General features: G+C 37.9%; 11 protein-coding genes across 11 annotated transcripts; 5 read left to right on the forward strand and 6 right to left on the reverse strand.

Annotated features, from left to right (window-relative positions):
* Window positions 1–350: 350 nt before the first annotated feature.
* NESG_00951 (uncharacterized protein) lies at window positions 351–1,643 on the forward strand (the record flags this gene model as incomplete). Its single annotated transcript, XM_053048590.1, has 1 exon — window positions 351–1,643. One exon carries the CDS (start codon window positions 351–353, stop codon window positions 1,641–1,643), a length of 1,293 nt encoding a protein of 430 aa, XP_052905350.1.
* Window positions 1,644–1,683: 40 nt separating this feature from the next.
* Window positions 1,684–2,070, forward strand: NESG_00952 (uncharacterized protein; the record flags this gene model as incomplete). Its single annotated transcript, XM_053048591.1, has 1 exon — window positions 1,684–2,070. One exon carries the CDS (start codon window positions 1,684–1,686, stop codon window positions 2,068–2,070), a length of 387 nt encoding a protein of 128 aa, XP_052905351.1.
* A 715-nt stretch (window positions 2,071–2,785) lies between these two features.
* Window positions 2,786–3,919, reverse strand: NESG_00953 (uncharacterized protein; the record flags this gene model as incomplete). The annotated part of the gene is made up of 1 exon (XM_053048592.1): window positions 2,786–3,919. The coding sequence occupies one exon, from the start codon at window positions 3,917–3,919 to the stop codon at window positions 2,786–2,788; it is 1,134 nt and encodes a 377-aa protein (XP_052905352.1).
* A 32-nt stretch (window positions 3,920–3,951) lies between these two features.
* On the forward strand, window positions 3,952–5,400 carry NESG_00954 (uncharacterized protein; the record flags this gene model as incomplete). Its single annotated transcript, XM_053048593.1, has 1 exon — window positions 3,952–5,400. One exon carries the CDS (start codon window positions 3,952–3,954, stop codon window positions 5,398–5,400), a length of 1,449 nt encoding a protein of 482 aa, XP_052905353.1.
* Window positions 5,401–6,413: 1,013 nt separating this feature from the next.
* NESG_00955 (uncharacterized protein) lies at window positions 6,414–6,989 on the reverse strand (the record flags this gene model as incomplete). The annotated part of the gene is made up of 1 exon (XM_053048594.1): window positions 6,414–6,989. The coding sequence occupies one exon, from the start codon at window positions 6,987–6,989 to the stop codon at window positions 6,414–6,416; it is 576 nt and encodes a 191-aa protein (XP_052905354.1).
* A 16-nt stretch (window positions 6,990–7,005) lies between these two features.
* On the forward strand, window positions 7,006–7,320 carry NESG_00956 (uncharacterized protein; the record flags this gene model as incomplete). Its single annotated transcript, XM_053048595.1, has 1 exon — window positions 7,006–7,320. One exon carries the CDS (start codon window positions 7,006–7,008, stop codon window positions 7,318–7,320), a length of 315 nt encoding a protein of 104 aa, XP_052905355.1.
* Window positions 7,321–7,390: 70 nt separating this feature from the next.
* On the forward strand, window positions 7,391–8,410 carry NESG_00957 (uncharacterized protein; the record flags this gene model as incomplete). Its single annotated transcript, XM_053048596.1, has 1 exon — window positions 7,391–8,410. One exon carries the CDS (start codon window positions 7,391–7,393, stop codon window positions 8,408–8,410), a length of 1,020 nt encoding a protein of 339 aa, XP_052905356.1.
* A 56-nt stretch (window positions 8,411–8,466) lies between these two features.
* Window positions 8,467–9,240, reverse strand: NESG_00958 (uncharacterized protein; the record flags this gene model as incomplete). The annotated part of the gene is made up of 1 exon (XM_053048597.1): window positions 8,467–9,240. One exon carries the CDS (start codon window positions 9,238–9,240, stop codon window positions 8,467–8,469), a length of 774 nt encoding a protein of 257 aa, XP_052905357.1.
* Window positions 9,241–9,906: 666 nt separating this feature from the next.
* Window positions 9,907–10,785, reverse strand: NESG_00959 (uncharacterized protein; the record flags this gene model as incomplete). The annotated part of the gene is made up of 1 exon (XM_053048598.1): window positions 9,907–10,785. One exon carries the CDS (start codon window positions 10,783–10,785, stop codon window positions 9,907–9,909), a length of 879 nt encoding a protein of 292 aa, XP_052905358.1.
* A 427-nt stretch (window positions 10,786–11,212) lies between these two features.
* NESG_00960 (uncharacterized protein) lies at window positions 11,213–12,130 on the reverse strand (the record flags this gene model as incomplete). Its single annotated transcript, XM_053048599.1, has 1 exon — window positions 11,213–12,130. The coding sequence occupies one exon, from the start codon at window positions 12,128–12,130 to the stop codon at window positions 11,213–11,215; it is 918 nt and encodes a 305-aa protein (XP_052905359.1).
* Window positions 12,131–12,852: 722 nt separating this feature from the next.
* On the reverse strand, window positions 12,853–15,645 carry NESG_00961 (uncharacterized protein; the record flags this gene model as incomplete). The annotated part of the gene is made up of 1 exon (XM_053048600.1): window positions 12,853–15,645. One exon carries the CDS (start codon window positions 15,643–15,645, stop codon window positions 12,853–12,855), a length of 2,793 nt encoding a protein of 930 aa, XP_052905360.1.
* Between the last annotated feature and the right edge of the window lie 591 nt (window positions 15,646–16,236).

The following is a 16,236-nucleotide window of genomic DNA, read 5'->3' on the forward strand; positions in this document are numbered from 1 at the left end:
GCATTGCAGCAGTATTATCTTTGGCTGAGGCGTGCAATGTAAAGCGGCGTGTTTAACCTATTCTTGCGCGCAGTTTATATATACATATACAACCAAGCAAGTGTTTCTATACTTAACAGCAGCTATTTTATAGAAGCATCTTTTTGATAGATATTTGAAATAAATATTATGCTAGTGCGTAAAAGCAGCATTACCCATTTTGGAACTTGCCGCAAGTGTATAAATTAATATTTCATTCGACAAATTGGGCGAGGCTCTTTCCAAATATGGCTTAATTAAACTTTACTATTTGACATATATGAGCAATATGAATGCTAATATAAATATTATTGTAAACAAACAAAAGAGTGATGGATGAGAAGAAGAGATACGCATGGCTGGAAATGTATTCAACCAAGAACAACACAATGATATACGATGATCTTCATGTAACAGAACCATTTAATGAGTTCTTTGAGGGTGTATTGAAGATAAGTCCAAGTTTAAATATAAAAATGTTTTACATTACGTCTCTGCATATAATAGGTCTACTAACCATACAGAGGCGGATACAAAGAGCAATGGCTCGGAAGGAGCCCATTACAGAAAGAGAAAATGGTATTCTAAACTTGCGCACAAGCGAGCTATTCTGGCCTGTCACAGAAAATATTCCAAAGGCCTTTTCATTTGCTTTAGTTCCAGAGCTCTCTGTGCCCAAGGAGTTCTATTTGGACTTAGAGGAGATCTTGTCTGAAATTGTCAAATTAAAAAAAATGAACAACTTTTCGCAGATTGAGTATGCTCAATACAAGATACTCGTCCGTGCGCTGACAAATGAGGAGGTGCGCAACCGATACTCTTTTTTCAAAGACAGATTTTCGTACCAAGTTCTGCAGCCGGTGTTCAAAATGTTTATGCGAATGAAAAAGAACGTCATTGCAGAGAGCTACTACAGAACCTATGAAATGGCATACTTCCTAAATCTGTACTACAAAGAGCGATTCTTCAATAACCCGCAGCCTATTGCCATGTGCGACATAGACTTTTTGGTAGAGACAGAAGGTGGCAGAAAGGATGGCATGACGCTAGGCCCGGATAGCAGTGAAGACTATGAAAAGCGAGTTATAGATAGAAAGTTTGTGCTGATTATGCATGCGCTAATCAACAAATTTATGAAGCAAGCAAACATTTCAAAAAAAGTGGAAATATACACAGTAAACATACTACAGATTTTTCTGCAGAAAGAACAGCTGCTTGGATACTTTAAGGACTTCTCGGCTGAAGTTCTTATCATTGGGTTCACATACATAGCTCTCAAGGTACACAAAAAGTACTTGCCTATTCAAAAGATACATGAGATATATAGAACACTTGGGTTTATTCGCCCGTTTTACATAGAAGAGAACCGAAGACTGCGCATTACAATAGAGGAGGTGATTAAGAATCTGGTTGTAAAGACATATAATATTCTTCTACCATCGATACTTAAGAATCTCACGCTCAAGCCAACGACAACACCAAAAAGCGAAAGGGTGGCAGAGGAATCGCCATCTATAAAATACGTGCTGTCCCCGCTTCCAGGAAGAATGAGCAAAATTATTCCAGTTCCAACCACATCAAAAAAGATTCTGTTTCAAGAGAAGGAGGCAGAGGAAATACTGTAAAGATAAATCGAATAAATAAAGTTACATAAAAAAGTTTTACATGGAGAGGCCTCACAAATTGTTGTTTACACACAAAGAGCATTTTATTGGCCAAATTGAAGATGCTCTTGGAAAGAAAGTTCTCTTAAGGCGATCAACCGATGGATTGATCACTGTAAATACAGAAGAGTTGCATGTATGCACCTTAAGCGATGTACCAAAAGAGTTTCTTGACAATGCCTTCTTAGTTAGCGTGTGCACAGAGTTGATAAATCAGAACGAATACCAGCATCTTTTTATCTCTTGGAGTATAGAAGATGAGTACAGCTTATATTTTATTCTATTTATGGAAAAGTTTTGTAGGTACCGAAACATAAAGATACACTGCTCGTATAGCATAGAAAAAGAGTTTATGCGAATAAAAAATAGCATGGCAAAAAACTGGTAAGTATATAGGTAATTGCACATATACATAGAAGACAAAACTCTTTGAATATAGAAATAGATGATTTAAGAGGAGTATCTAAGTAAAAACGGCAAGGCTGCGTAAAGGCATTGTGCGTATGTATGTCACTTATGAAAGTATGCGTTTAATAAATAGAGAACAATAGATATATATGCATTCTTATTTCTACTGCATCTGTATATTTAGAAGCTGTTTTCTTATTCTGACCCATGTGTTTGGTTTGTGTCTTGAGTAGTTGCGGGCTACAGTTTGGAGCTGTTTTGGATTTTGCATGTTTGAGGCTTTTGTCTAGCCATAGCCATTTAGTATTCCATGCTATAGTATAATGCAAGTACTCTATGGAGAAATGTATATGTGCAGATGCATCTGCAAAGAATATTTAGGCAAAACTCGATCCTATCTATGGACAGAGATTAGGGTAGGCTGTGCAAACGCATCAAGATAAACTCATGCTACCCAGTCTATGTGTATATGAAATATAAGAATCTCTCAAATATCTTTATATAGCCCAAAGCCTACTGCATCACTGAGGGTATTCTTCATGCAATAAAATAAAAAATAGCTACGTAGAATACTGCAGTACATCATAAATCGACCACAGAGTAGTTTATTTACTTTGCAGAAAGCCATGCATAGTGTGCAGGTGCTCCATACAGAAGGCATCCTTTCAAAGGACTCAATGGTGTGCTGGAAATACTTATTTTGAGTATTTCTTTGAATCCTTTCTGGACATTGTTACCTTATTACGGGATCCTTTGCCTCCCTCCCAAAATGAAGATGCTTTGCCGGTAAGAGAGGCTTTACATATGCTGCTCCCACAGACAGGGCTAACAGGCCCTTCAACACCGCACTTTCCGCATATCATCCGTGAAGCTCTCTCTGCAGCATGCGACTCGTGCTTATTATGGCACACATCGCAAGCATATCTTGTGTTGCAGCATGGAAATATGAATATTCTACTAGATTTCTTGTAGTGCTCGCAGGTTCCTCCAGTTTTCAAAAGAGCAGGAACGTCCCCCTTTGCAGGCATACTGCGAGATGTGAGATTCTGGTGTATAACTTCCATAAACGGGTTTGATCTATCCTGCATCACCTCTAGCATGCACCCGCAAGAGCACTGGTGTTTTTTGTTTAGATCCAGAAGAGACACTGCACTGCATTCGCTGCAAATACAATTTATTGCAAGCGAGCGTATGGACGCGTTATATAGACCTGAGCACTCAAGCCGCATGATATTATTTCTATTTTCGCCTTCTGGCACAATCAAATGAAAGGAGCTGTCAATTGTCAGAAGGCCAGTGCATTTAATGCAGTTAAACCTGGTCTTTGTATTCTTCTTTATGTCCATATCATCTCCTCCCACTGTCTTTATATTTAAAGTATTGCACCGCTTGCAGAATACAGAGAGAACTGCTTTATTAATTTTAAATGCCTGCACGTGTTTTGCTATATACTTAAATGAAATGTAGTTTCCTTCCTTAATAGGGGTGCTGGCTATGTCTAGGTGCACAGCTTTCTGCTCCTTTGGCTTCATCTCTATTTCTACAACGGGCTTGCCGGATAGCACGCTTTCTATCTGCTGGAAGACCATGTCTGCATACTCCTGGTATGTCATTTTATTCCGCACCCGTATGTACCCCACTGACACATTCAATTCAATTGCCCTGCTGTTTATATCTAAAATGCTGACTGTGTCTTTTCGGTAGCTATACTGAAAGCGCACTGAAGAGATGTCGTATGGGAAGTCTTTATCCGTTATGGGGTATGTTCCGACTACACACTCTACGCATGAATCTGCGTTTGGACTGCTTGGGTCAATTGGTGCCCACATTTACAAAATAATATTATTTTTGCAGAAAACATATGGATACATGTGAGTTTATTGAGGACCAGGATACCCAACAGGTATACGAAGAGCTTTTTAAGAAAACTGCCGAGCAGGAGAGAAGGTATAACGAAATAGAAAGCAAAATCAACAACGAAATAATTCGGCTTCTGATTATAGAGCAGGAGACGATTGAAAAGGACAAGCAGATTCTAAAGAGCGAGATAGAGCACCTGGAGCAGGAGAAGGAAGCTAGAAAAGAGGCAGAAAACGAAGTGCATGCAAGAAAGAAGGAAACAGAAGAGAAAGAAAAACAGCTGAAAGAAACACTTAAATCCAAGAAAGAAATGGAAAAGCAGCTGCAGGATCTGCAGAATACGCTAGAGGTATTCAAGGAGAGAATGTCGCAGGAGACCGAGGAAGAGCAGAAGCGAAAGGAGGAAATAGCCCAAATCAAATCGAAAGAAAAGCAGCTGATTCAAGATCTAAAAGAAAAAGAAAAGGTGGTTGCGCAGAAGGAGGCTGAGTTGAAACAGGAAGTTGAAAGTAAGAGGCGAGAAATTGATCGGGCAGAGGCCCTTTCCAAGGAAATAGCGGAAGCCCAGGCCGAGCTAAGCAAGCGAGAGAAAGAAATTCAAGAGAAAGAACAGGAAATATCCCAGTTTGAGCAGACTCTGAAAGAGGTAAAAAGGCTGAAGGAGAAAAGAGAGGAGGAGACGTACGAAAAGGAGCGGAATTTAAAAAGAAAAGTATCAGAGCTGGAAGAAAGGATCAAAACCACACCGGAGTGCACCGCGTCAATTAGTGAAGAGATAAATAGACTGAAAATAGAAAGTGAAATAAGTAAGGCAAAAGTTGAGGAAAAGTCCAAGACAATAGAAATACTGCAGAGCACAATACAAAGATTAGAGTCTCTATTTTCCAAGCAGATGGAGTACACCATGGTCAATCTTCCAAAGACAAGCTCACCCGTGCAAGCAGAAAGCATTGAGAGCCCAAGATCTTCCGCAGGCAGAAGTAAGGCAAAGAGTGCAGCAAATGAGCACGCCGATGATAAGAAAGCAAATTCAGTTGAGGCTCAAGAAAAGGAAGATGAAAGTGATGATGCGGTTCGTATGAAGGAAAATGCTCCAAAAAAGGAAATTCTTACCAAAGAGAAAGAAGCAGCCACCCGAAGTATTCCTACACCAAGAGCTCTTTCAAAAGAAAAGGTGCCTAAGGCAGCTGCAAAGCAGCCGGCAAAAAGAAAGGGAAAGGGCGAGCTGGTGGATATAAAAAAGGAAATGGCAAAGCAGGCACAGGCGAGAGAAATAAAGAAGCTGAAGGAGTCGTCTGACACTGAAAGCGATTCAAAGGACAAGAAAGACTTTAGTACCCTCTTTGGAAAGAAAAAACCCAAAACTGTTTTCACAGGCCGCCCGGAGGCGTCTTCCTTCTTTGCAAATTTATCATTTTCAGACTATGAGCCAGATACATCCGAGAGGTAAAGCCAAAGCTGAATTCACTGAATACCAATATGATAGATACAGTGAGAATTGCATGCATAGAAATAATAACAACTGTACATTTTCATCATGTTTACTTAATTATTTATTTCTTTTCTAAACAGTGTATGTGTATTAGACCACTTGCCTAGCACGTATGAAAGAGAATAATAGTATGGCCGCTATAGTCTTTTTGATCTTTTTAGAGGTGCATTGGCGTTTAAATTCAGTTCATATCCCCATCTAACATAAAACTCTCCATGTATTATATATCTATCCTAATTATATAAGCTTTTATATGCAACCTTGCATCTTGAATGTTTTATGCAGCGAGACTCTATAGGCATGCATACTTATTTTTCAATCGCATACTAGAGTCAGCATTTTCTAAGTAATATAACCTGAATATATATAGAGAATGCCTGCTATATATAGCTACTGTAAATATATATTAAATACTCTGATATACACGCTGCTTAGCCTGCAAATCTAAGAACTAGCGTCTCTTTACCATAAAGAACCTGGTATCTTTCATATATAATCGTTATTTATTTTGTATATATTTGTAAAATCTCCGCTTAGTGCTATAACCTGATTGAATACCTGTGTGCTCATAATAATCCATAGAATACATTTTCCAGACAAAATATAGCAAACCATCATGCAGCCAATAAATAGTTAGTATTTATACGTACAATTAGGATATATGGAGAAGAATCTTCTAATAAAGGCCACTATTAGCATACCAGTATGCATGTACATTTCTAGTATAGAAAATATACTTTCTGTCTTTTTCTTTTATATGCCTTGATTGTCTTTCTCTTTCTTTGTTCTAAAGCTAGCTAAGAAATTAGCACATATTGTAAACAACACATAGGCAAACTCTGCCTCTAGCAATTAAAAGTATTAAAAAAGATGCATTCGTATCCTCTTGAAGATTTTTCAAGAAAAGCATATGCATACAACTAGAATACAGAAAACAACTGTAGCACACAATGAAAGCACGTTAGTTAGCCCTATCTGCCTTTTGACAGAAGCTTTTGCATTGATATATGCGGTATTAGGTATTCTTTTATCTTTCTAAACTCATAGAATGTAAGGTTGTTCATTCCAATTACTGAAGTATCTATAAACTCGATTCCTTTCAGAAGCTTTTTCAGCCGGATCTCTTTAAGCTGTTTGATAAGCATTTTTATCTCTCCAACGCTTTCTGTTATGTCGCAGCTTTCTAGACACACCTCAGCATTCTCAAATATGTACATGCTAATATGCGAGAACTCCTCTACAGATATCTCCTCGCGCTCCACCGCCCTCTGTAGATACCGCACCCCAAGCCACTCTGGTGGCTGTATTGTGCATAGAAGAGAGTGCTTGAGGAAGAGCGCCACGTACAGAGGAACACTGACTGGTGCCATAGGAAAGAAGGGGCCAAAAGACCCAACTGCCATTTCCAGCTTATCCATGCCAACGAGCGGAATTATAATGACCCGCTCGCTCTGGGCCAGCATTCTCTCGGCCTCCCTTTCTCGACTTATGCGCTGTTCTGTATTTCCTGTTATTTCGTCTGAGCTTCTTAATAGTCCATATGCCATGGTAAAATAATTTTCAATGGGAAGACAAGAGCCAATCTATATGAAATTTATAAGAAGAAGCCAGGAAAGAAAAAGAGAGCGCGAGGGCCTGCTTCTAGCCAGCGTATCAACAAGTCTTAAGAAGAGTATTGGATACACAATCCTTCTAAACATGGGATGGAATACAGATGAGGGGCTTGGGAAGAATAAAGACGGAAGAACTACAATTAATGGACTGGTTCAGCAAAAAAAAAGAGTGAAAGCACGATCCCCATACCAAATGGACTATAAAGCTGCGGAGGAGGAATATAACGCGCTTCTAAAGGAAAAGGCTGCGCTCAACAAAGGATAGACCCGTAAACGATAAAGAGTCAGAAACTGGCCTTTAGCTATTAGAAAGTGCATTAGCTAAATATTTTTATATGAAAGGGAAGCAGCGAAATACGCCATTCAGAAGGGAGAGCCCTCCAAGTAAAAATGCCTGCTATGACAACTTTATGACACAGAAAGAAAAAGACTTTGTGGCCTCTCTATTTGAAAGAACTATTAGAAAGAAAGAAAGAGTTTGCCCAGACTTCTACACACAGGAGAGAGTGCCAAGGCCTGATTGGCGGAAAAAGGAAAGTTCCGAGGAAGAGTCGCTCTTTGAAGGCGTGCTGGGGATGGCCATTCGAAAGTCAACCAAAAAATCCGTAACAGCCAAGGATAAAAATGAAAGCAGCAGAATATTGATTAAAAAGCTGATATCAAGAGGCAAAATAGAGGAGATATATGATATGTTGAACTTTTCTGAAATATTCATAGACGCGCCAGAAAAAGAAGAGGGCGCTTCACACGACTCAGCAGACCCAAATAGCACAAATGTGAAGGCGATTGCAGAAAAGCTTAAGGAAATAGGCGAGGATCTTTTTAACATGGAGAAGGGCATGGAACTAATTAACAGGCTCCTCTTTACAGGTACAGGGGAGAAAAAGGCGTACTTTTCTACAATTCTCTCGATAATTGTTGATAGGATTAAGTATATCTACTATACGCCCGAGCTAGGAGACTATATCAGCAAGCTTGTTCCTGTGATAAAAGAACCACTTTCTTCTCTTGAGCTGACTCCGCATGCGCTAGCAGGCCTTTTCCTCACAAACACAGTAGGAATCCTTATGGGGCACATGCTTTTGGCGTCATTCAGGAAGGATCATCCAGAGTTGTTCAACAGCGTGTGCAAAGTACTTCCAGAGGCGCTGAACGCAGGGTGCATCTCTCGAATATTCCTAAAAGTGCCACATCCATTGGTGTGGAGGTTCCTTGCAGTCTCTTCTAGAAAGATGCCTACGTCTGAGCTACTCTCTCTTAGGAAAAGACTAGACGCATATATAACAGCGGATCTAAACAAAAGATCACCTGCCATGATTGAGAACATAAGAACATTTCTTAAACGGTGTGCGTAAATAAATAGTGTTTGTTAGTATATTAGTTTATATTTTCAGGTACTGCATGCTCAATATTAGTTATTTTTGTCTAAAATAGCCAATATCTCGGAAAGCTCTCTCTTTGTTAAGGTTAGTTTGGCCACTCCACTCTTCTCTGTCAGAATGTTTGAGTCTATAAATGCAGAAAGTGCCTCTCTAAATGAACTGTAATTGACTATCAGCAGCCTTTTCTTTTCCTTATTGAAGATGTCTCGCAGGGAGAACTCTACTCGCGTGGCTGCTGCTTTTAGCGCTAGCTTGAATATTTTCTTGCTAAGAGTTCCCACACAGTCGTACACATTTAGTGTCTCGTCTATGCGCGAGGAAATGCCTGGTCTTTTCTTTTCTTCTGCTATGAATGTTGTGAAGTCTCGCATGACAAAGTTATACTGCAGGACATCGTCAAAGGACAAATACAGCTCTCTATGCTGTATAAGAATTATTTTCAAGTTCTCTATTTTTTCGATTGAGTCCTTTCTTGCATTCATAATGGCAATAGGCTTTGCTTTTTCCCGCGTAAGGAGCGAGTTGATATGGTGCAAAGCGTGCTTTAGCTCTGTTTCGACTGGCTCCAGGGAGTAGTGCTCATACAGATTTCTTGTGGTTATCACACTCTCACTTTCATGGAAGTCAATTATAAAAATATCTGGAAAGACTTCCTTCAATATATCTATTTTGTACCCGTAGCCGTATATATATAAATTAAAAACCTCTATAAGAGAAAGATACTCGTCTTTGATGGCTCTATGGAACTCTAGCAGTTTCTGTGAAAGTGTGCTGTTTAAATCCATTAAAGAATTTTGCAGCATAATTAAAAATAAAAAGAGTTAGTATCAGACACTCACCACACTCCAGATGGCCAATCTTCTAGATACCTCATGTTGTATATTTTAAATTACAAGCGCACTATATGATTTATGTGTTGTGCAAAAGAGGCAGATGCTTTATGCCAATGCATGAAGAATTCTGGTTTTCTATATATATGCTCTGTATGAGTAATTTATTAACCCCAGAATGTTATATTGGAGTATAGATTAGTGTAAATTAGGCTATAAAGGTATAGAGAACTGTACTAGACTAGCTAACAAGACTGAAAGAGTGCATCTCATGCAAGAAATATCTTCAAGCCTAGCTATTAGATACATCTAGTGCTAAAATAACGCATGAGTTCACATAAATGTACAACTCCCTTAATGTGCATGCGTTATTTAGTTTATCTGCTAAAATTGCTTTTTCTTCTGTTCTTTACCCTGAAAATATTCCTTTTCTCAGTAAACACTATGTATTATCCTGCCTTGAATGCGATTACAAAAATAAAAAAGTCTTCAACATGCATTAGAGAATTTATATGAGTTTTGAATAGACTTTTAACCATTAGAACTTAAAATAGAAACAACTGTAAATTTATATACTAGAGGTGTTTTTTGGATTATCCAAATGCTAAAAAATGAAGCCAAGCAAAGAATCATGTAGACTTACTCCAAATTTGAAGGCGCTGTTTTGCACGAATAGAGCACAAAGTTGCAGCTTGTTCTTTTGAGTCTAGATATTTTTTCTACTATATGTATCTTAACCTGTCTAGTCACTTCTATATACAAGACAACATCGTCCACTGCATGGGTTGCGCCAGGCGACCGCACTGTCAATGAGGCGGATACGGTGTTGTATAGAGAGGTATAGCTTTTTCGAAGAACTGGGCTGTGAGCAAAGAGGTATTTTAGATAGAGGGTAGGCTGTAGCTCTTCTAATATGCAGTTTTTTGTTCGTATGTTTGTGGGCATTCTTCTAGGTACGCTTTCATTGGAGAATTGTTTCTCTTTGAGAGCGTTTTCAATGTACTTTATCTCTGCAGCTTCCAGCTCTATTGAGATCTTAAGTTCATTGGCGCGCATGTACTTTAGTATTGCCAAGGGGATGTGAGCATCAATTGAGTTTCGTGTGTTATTCTTGACGATTCTTTCGATCTTATGGATGTATTTGCAAGTATCATTCATTATATCGCCAATTATCTGCTTACTTTGTTCCTCGCACATGAGGTGTGCACGCCTTGAGCCTTCAAACTTCGTCGAGTATATACGAGTTTTTTCAGGTCCATTAGTAGCAGCTGGAGCCACCACGCTTGATTTGTTTCCTTCTGAGCCTACTGGCTTCGATAAAGAGCCCCTATTCTGCCTATCTTTTTTTGATCTCTTAAACACTGAGAATGTTTTTTTAGCTATATACTTTACGCCCTTTTTAACCTTTTTATAAGTACTCCGCGGTAGCTTAATCACCTTTTTTGTATATTTTTTCATAATCCAAACAAGTGATAGGCCATTTGATTGGGTGCGCGCCTCCTGATTGTTCTCTGTCATTGCAAGAATTAACAAAACAAACCCGAATTTATAGCAATCGAAGAATCTAGTAAACAAAGCACAAATATTTGCCTTAAAATACCCCAGGTACTAATTTCTGTGTGCATGTAAATAATACGAACACACAAAACTCTGTAATAAATCATCTATAAAGGCACATAGTATGCATTAAAAGGCTAATTAAAGTGATGCGCATAAAGTGGCTATTTGTTTGCATATTCTGTAAAACGCCTGTCTAGAAAGCCATGTAATTCAGGCCGAAAGGCTTTGAATCACTGAATTGTCTAGTAAATCAGGCAGAAGAAATATCCAGACTTGATATAGAAACCCTTTAGTTTGAGAATACAGAATTGACTAGCTATTTTTTATATAGCTTGAAATAAAAAGAAAGTTCTTAGAGACAAGGAAGCCTTGAAAACACTTTTATTTATTTGCTTTCGATCAGAGAATAAAGAAGCTTTATTTCAGACGCATATTTTTCGGGGTCTGGTGTCTCCAGTATCATTGGAATTCCATTAAAAATAGACGTGTTCATAATATACGAAAATGCTTCTAGACCAATAAGACCCTTTCCAATAGACTCGTGTCTGTCTCTTTTGCTGCCAAGTGGCTCTTTGCTATCGTTTAAGTGCACACCTTTTAAGTACTCAATGCCAACTACATTGTCAAACTCGTCCATCACCTTTTTAAATTTCTCTTTTGTAGTAATATCGTATCCTGCACCAAAAAGATGGCATGTGTCAAGACACACCCCAATCCTATCTTTATTGGTGACTCCGTCAATTATCATCCTTAGCTCCTTAAACTTTGAGCCTACAGTATTTCCCTGCCCTGCCATGTTCTCTATTACAACAATAACCTCTTTTGTTGAGCTATGTGCTTTATTTATATTATCGGCAATCATCTGGCATGCAACTTCAATTGGGAGTTTTCCCACATTGCTTCCTGGGTGGATGTTGCACATGGGGATTCCAAGCTGCTCACACCGAACTAGCTCATCAAGAAATAGATTATATGACTTCTCTAGCTTTTCTTTATCCGGCTGCGCCAAGTTTATCAGATAAGATCCGTGCGGAAGCAGCTTTTCGTGTGTATCTGCTTTTCTAAATGCATGGATGGTTTCATTTGAAAACGGTTTTGTAGTAAAAGTTCTTTGTGGCTTTAGAAAAAATGCAGCTGCGCGTGCTTTTAGGCTTTGCATCTTTTGAAAGACCAACTCAATTCCACCCTGGATAGAAAGGTGTGCGCCGACATGCTTGTCGCTGCTCTGAATTATTTCACTTGTTGGCTCTGTCATTTGCACATTGCATGGCTTTTCTTTTTTCTGAATGAACTTCCCTAGCATTTTTTAAAGAATTTTTATGCTATTATAAAGAGACTGCAGTGCTTAAAGTTGCAAAAACAAATACATGGGCATATTTCTTAAAATCGCATATAGATGTAGACTGTGCGCAGAGTTCAATAAAAGCAGGAAGGAGGCCGAGAGATAGAAAAGTCCAGTAGATGTTTTGGATAGAGATAGCGTATGCAAATGTGTGTAAAAAATAGATAGCCTATGTAGAAAAGCTACTTAGTAAAATCTTCTTCTAAATGGCGCATCTGACATATGGAAGGCAGCTGTAAATAATACAATGGATAGAGTTGTTAAGCAAGCGCACACCTAGTTATTGGGACTGTTGTACGTATAAAAGCCTACATAAGCAACCTACACACATAAAAGTTATATGTGAAACACGTGCTGTGCATATATAGTAATTTAAATAACTTTGTTTTTTTATAATAGGCAACAAGTTTTATTGAATATCATGCTCAGATTTATTTAGTGGTAGACGGTTTATACTAAAGTTAAAATTCTAAAGCTTTCTAAAATATGTCTACTAACAGAATTTAAGATATAGCTGATTTTTCTAGGCTGGAAAGCTAAATAGCTGTGCAGATTAAGCGCATTTATCCCATGTATAGCATCATCACAATCGGTAGTGTATGCGGTGTTAAACGCTAGTGGTTTGTTCTTATATTCTAGCACATGTTAATTTCAGGATCCTTTAAAATCCAAAAAGTGAGTGACTAAAAATGAAGGCAGAAAAGCTTACGCACTGAAGACGAGGTTTCCTTAGGCTTCTTCACTAATTCTGCCATCTTATCCAGGGCACACATCATCTCAGAGAACTTTTTGGCTCCGTTGTTCTGGTGGGTCAAAGTATGCTTCAAAAACTGCAAAACTTTTACTGCTGTATGGTGCTCTTTGGAAACCACTTTGTCAATATATATAACAAATTCTATTCCGTAGGAAACATTTTCCTCAAGACGGTTAAATAGATCAATAATGAGCTGCTCCGGATAGTCTTTTTGAGAGCAAATATAAACTATCCATATTAAAATAATATGATTGCAGATAGCGCTACCGTTCTCTGGATAGTTTCTTTTTAGAATATCCAACACTTCAAAAGCATTTGCAGTTTCATGGTTTTTGAAAAGACACCTAAATATTGCTTTGATTGTCATGTGAAAATAAAAAGGGCTTGTATTGCTCATATTAGCATTTTTGTCTAATTTTGAATACATGTCTAAAGCCTTAATAAAAATATCAGGTGCCTCTATATCTAATACGCATCTAAACACAGCAGGACAGCCACTTTTTCCCAAGGCAATCTCACTCCATTTACTTTCATCAATTTGTATGTATGGATAGTGGGTTTTGTAAAGGTCAAAGTACACGAGAGGGGGAAGAACTCTCTCCTGATAGCATGGCGAGGAGAGAGAAATGCTTGATAGTATATTTGAAGTAAATCTTATTATTGGATGTTCTGTATTAAGCTTTTCTTTACAGCAAAACATCAGGCAGTAGCATACCATTTCCGACTTGGAATGAATGTACTCCATGGGCTCTATCAGATGCAGGCGATTCATAGTTTTAAAATCGTCCTTTACTACAAGTTGAATTGTGTTTTTTATATTGTTTACAATATTCATTGGATACATAGGTTGGAACTTGTACATATTTTGAATTATGTACTCATGCAATAATATTTCTATGAAGCTTTTTTTCTTACTATAATTACGGGATAATAAGAAAAGCTCCAATTCCATAGTTTTAAAAGGACAGCCAATAGCTTCAAAGATGATGAACAGGCTATGCCTAGGCTGGATTGATATGTATGTACGTTGTGTAATCTGAGAATATATATATTTTAACTCAATTAATCCAAATATATCAGTCTTATTATCTGTACGTGCGCCAATGCATATTTTGCTTAGAAGACACGTAAAATTCTTGTTTTTAGATATTTTAGAGAGTAATTTCATAATATAGCAGGATAGCTTGGTATGCAAATCTACATTAGACAACTCATTTGTAGAAGCGTATGCGCTGAGCTTTGCAATTTTAGGGGTTTCTTTCACATAGTTGCCAGTGAGGTGAACAATGAAATAGAGCATGTTTAGAACTCCAGAGACCACTTGATTCTTATTTGATGCATATCCGAGGTCATCTATACTTCTGTTTGAAATAACCTTATTCCAGTCATTGTGCATTTCCAGGCTGGCTGACTCTCTTGGATTTTTGTACTTGTCAAAAAAAGCAACCAGTTTTGGGTCTGGTCTTTTCAGGTGGGTTGTTGTATACTTTTGTGTAGCTGCGTCATAGAGCAAACAGCAAAACAGCCCAAGCAGAGCGGTCTCGCCACAGTTGGTGAAATAATTTGTGTATTCAGAGAGATATGTGCCGGATGTGCTGCAGTATTCGGGAATTTTGCAGAACATTGGTACCTGTGAAAGACAGAAGAATGGAAGAGCTCTATTTATGGCCTTGATCTCTCTAATGCGCTCTGCTGTTGCAACGTATTCAAGCCCAATAGATATATTGTCAATTGGCGCGAAACATCTATTAAACAAACGAAAATCTTTCTGTGTTTGTTTGTTTAAAGCGTTACTGTTAGAAGGCAAATATTCTATTAGAATTTCATATACAGCTTGAACGAATTCTATTACATCGTGGGCGTTGTCTATAAACTCAAAGATGTACATTTGTATTAGAAAACCAAGGCTGTTAAGAAAGGCCCCCGTACTAAATTCGTCAAAGCTATCAGGCTCTGCAAGCTCTCCTGTTTTTTTTAAGAACTTGCTTTTGTGATGGCAGATAAAGAAGTCTATGATGCTTTTTGCTTCCTTCTGTGGGATGTCATCAAAAGAATCAGTCACTGGATTATATCCAGGGACATCCATGCAAACAGTGCAGTGGACGTCCTTTGAGTCTTTCTTCCATATATTGAGGAATGTTTTTTTATTGCTGTCTGCTGTAAAAGAAATTGGAACCCCAAACCCTTCGGATAGCAGCAGAAGAGACGCTAAAATATATTTTGAGTACTTTCGCACAGGCTCATATTTAAGAAAATGAATAAGCGAGTCACTTTTACCAGATGCAATAGAGACATAAATATCATTTTCATTAAACATATGAACGAGCTTGCTGTGGTATGCGCATATGTATTTTTTTAGTTTCTTCTCTTCCTCATTCTTTGATCCAATCTGAAAAACAGTATTGAAAAATGGATGTGCTGTGTCATTGTGAAAGAGCCTGGTAAATATGTGCTGCTTGGCTCCTGTATGCTCGTCTTCAACAGTCTCAAACTTATACTTAATATCTAGCTCATGCGAAAAGAGTCTCTTATTGTGCATATATCCATTTTTGTGATAAATATATCCGCGCAATAGATTTAATGGGCCATTTGGATTAATCAATTTAGGCTCTTTTCCGTCATTAAAAAATTGTCGGTTTTGGACCACTTTTAAATCTTCGATCTCTATACGGGACACTACCAAGCATACCATATGAATAATTAATATGCAATATTTCCACATATGATTCTATAAAGTAAATTTTTTTACATTATAAACTAGCATTGTTCTTTTAAAATACTGTTGGTTCTCCTTTCCTTGAGGGCATGAAACCTCTCTCCGGGTCAGCAATGTAGATTAGTCTTGGCTATTGCCTTGCTGGTTTTGGCTGTAGGCCAACCCACTACAATGGGCTCTACTTATTACGCGTTGAATAATAGTGACCTATAGACGGAGTGACACTGGGTGTCACGTTAGGGTCTGTTGTGGTACAATGGGTCGGTTGTATAAACGAGACCTGGGACTGTTTCCACTATCTAAACTATTTATAGACAATAAAAAATAAATTATATCCAGATTTAGTGTGACCAAGTCTAATATTTCGAAGAGGAAAACTCAGATAATATAATGATATAGTGACCTGGCATTTTTGGACAGAAGTTTCAAAAAAAGAAAGATCTAATATACTATCGGTTAGAAGGATTTTAGACTTTCTAGAAGCATAATAATACTTTAGCATAGAAAAGTTTAAAATATTTTGAGAGCTAGAGATTAAGAGTGCATTCTAAGTAATAAATTGTAATAGTGCACACGCGTTTCCTAATTAATATATAA

This window comes from Nematocida ausubeli (genome assembly GCF_000738915.1).
Source record: "Nematocida ausubeli strain ERTm6 chromosome Unknown supercont2.2, whole genome shotgun sequence".
In the NCBI taxonomy this organism is placed as follows: Eukaryota; Fungi; Microsporidia; genus Nematocida; species Nematocida ausubeli.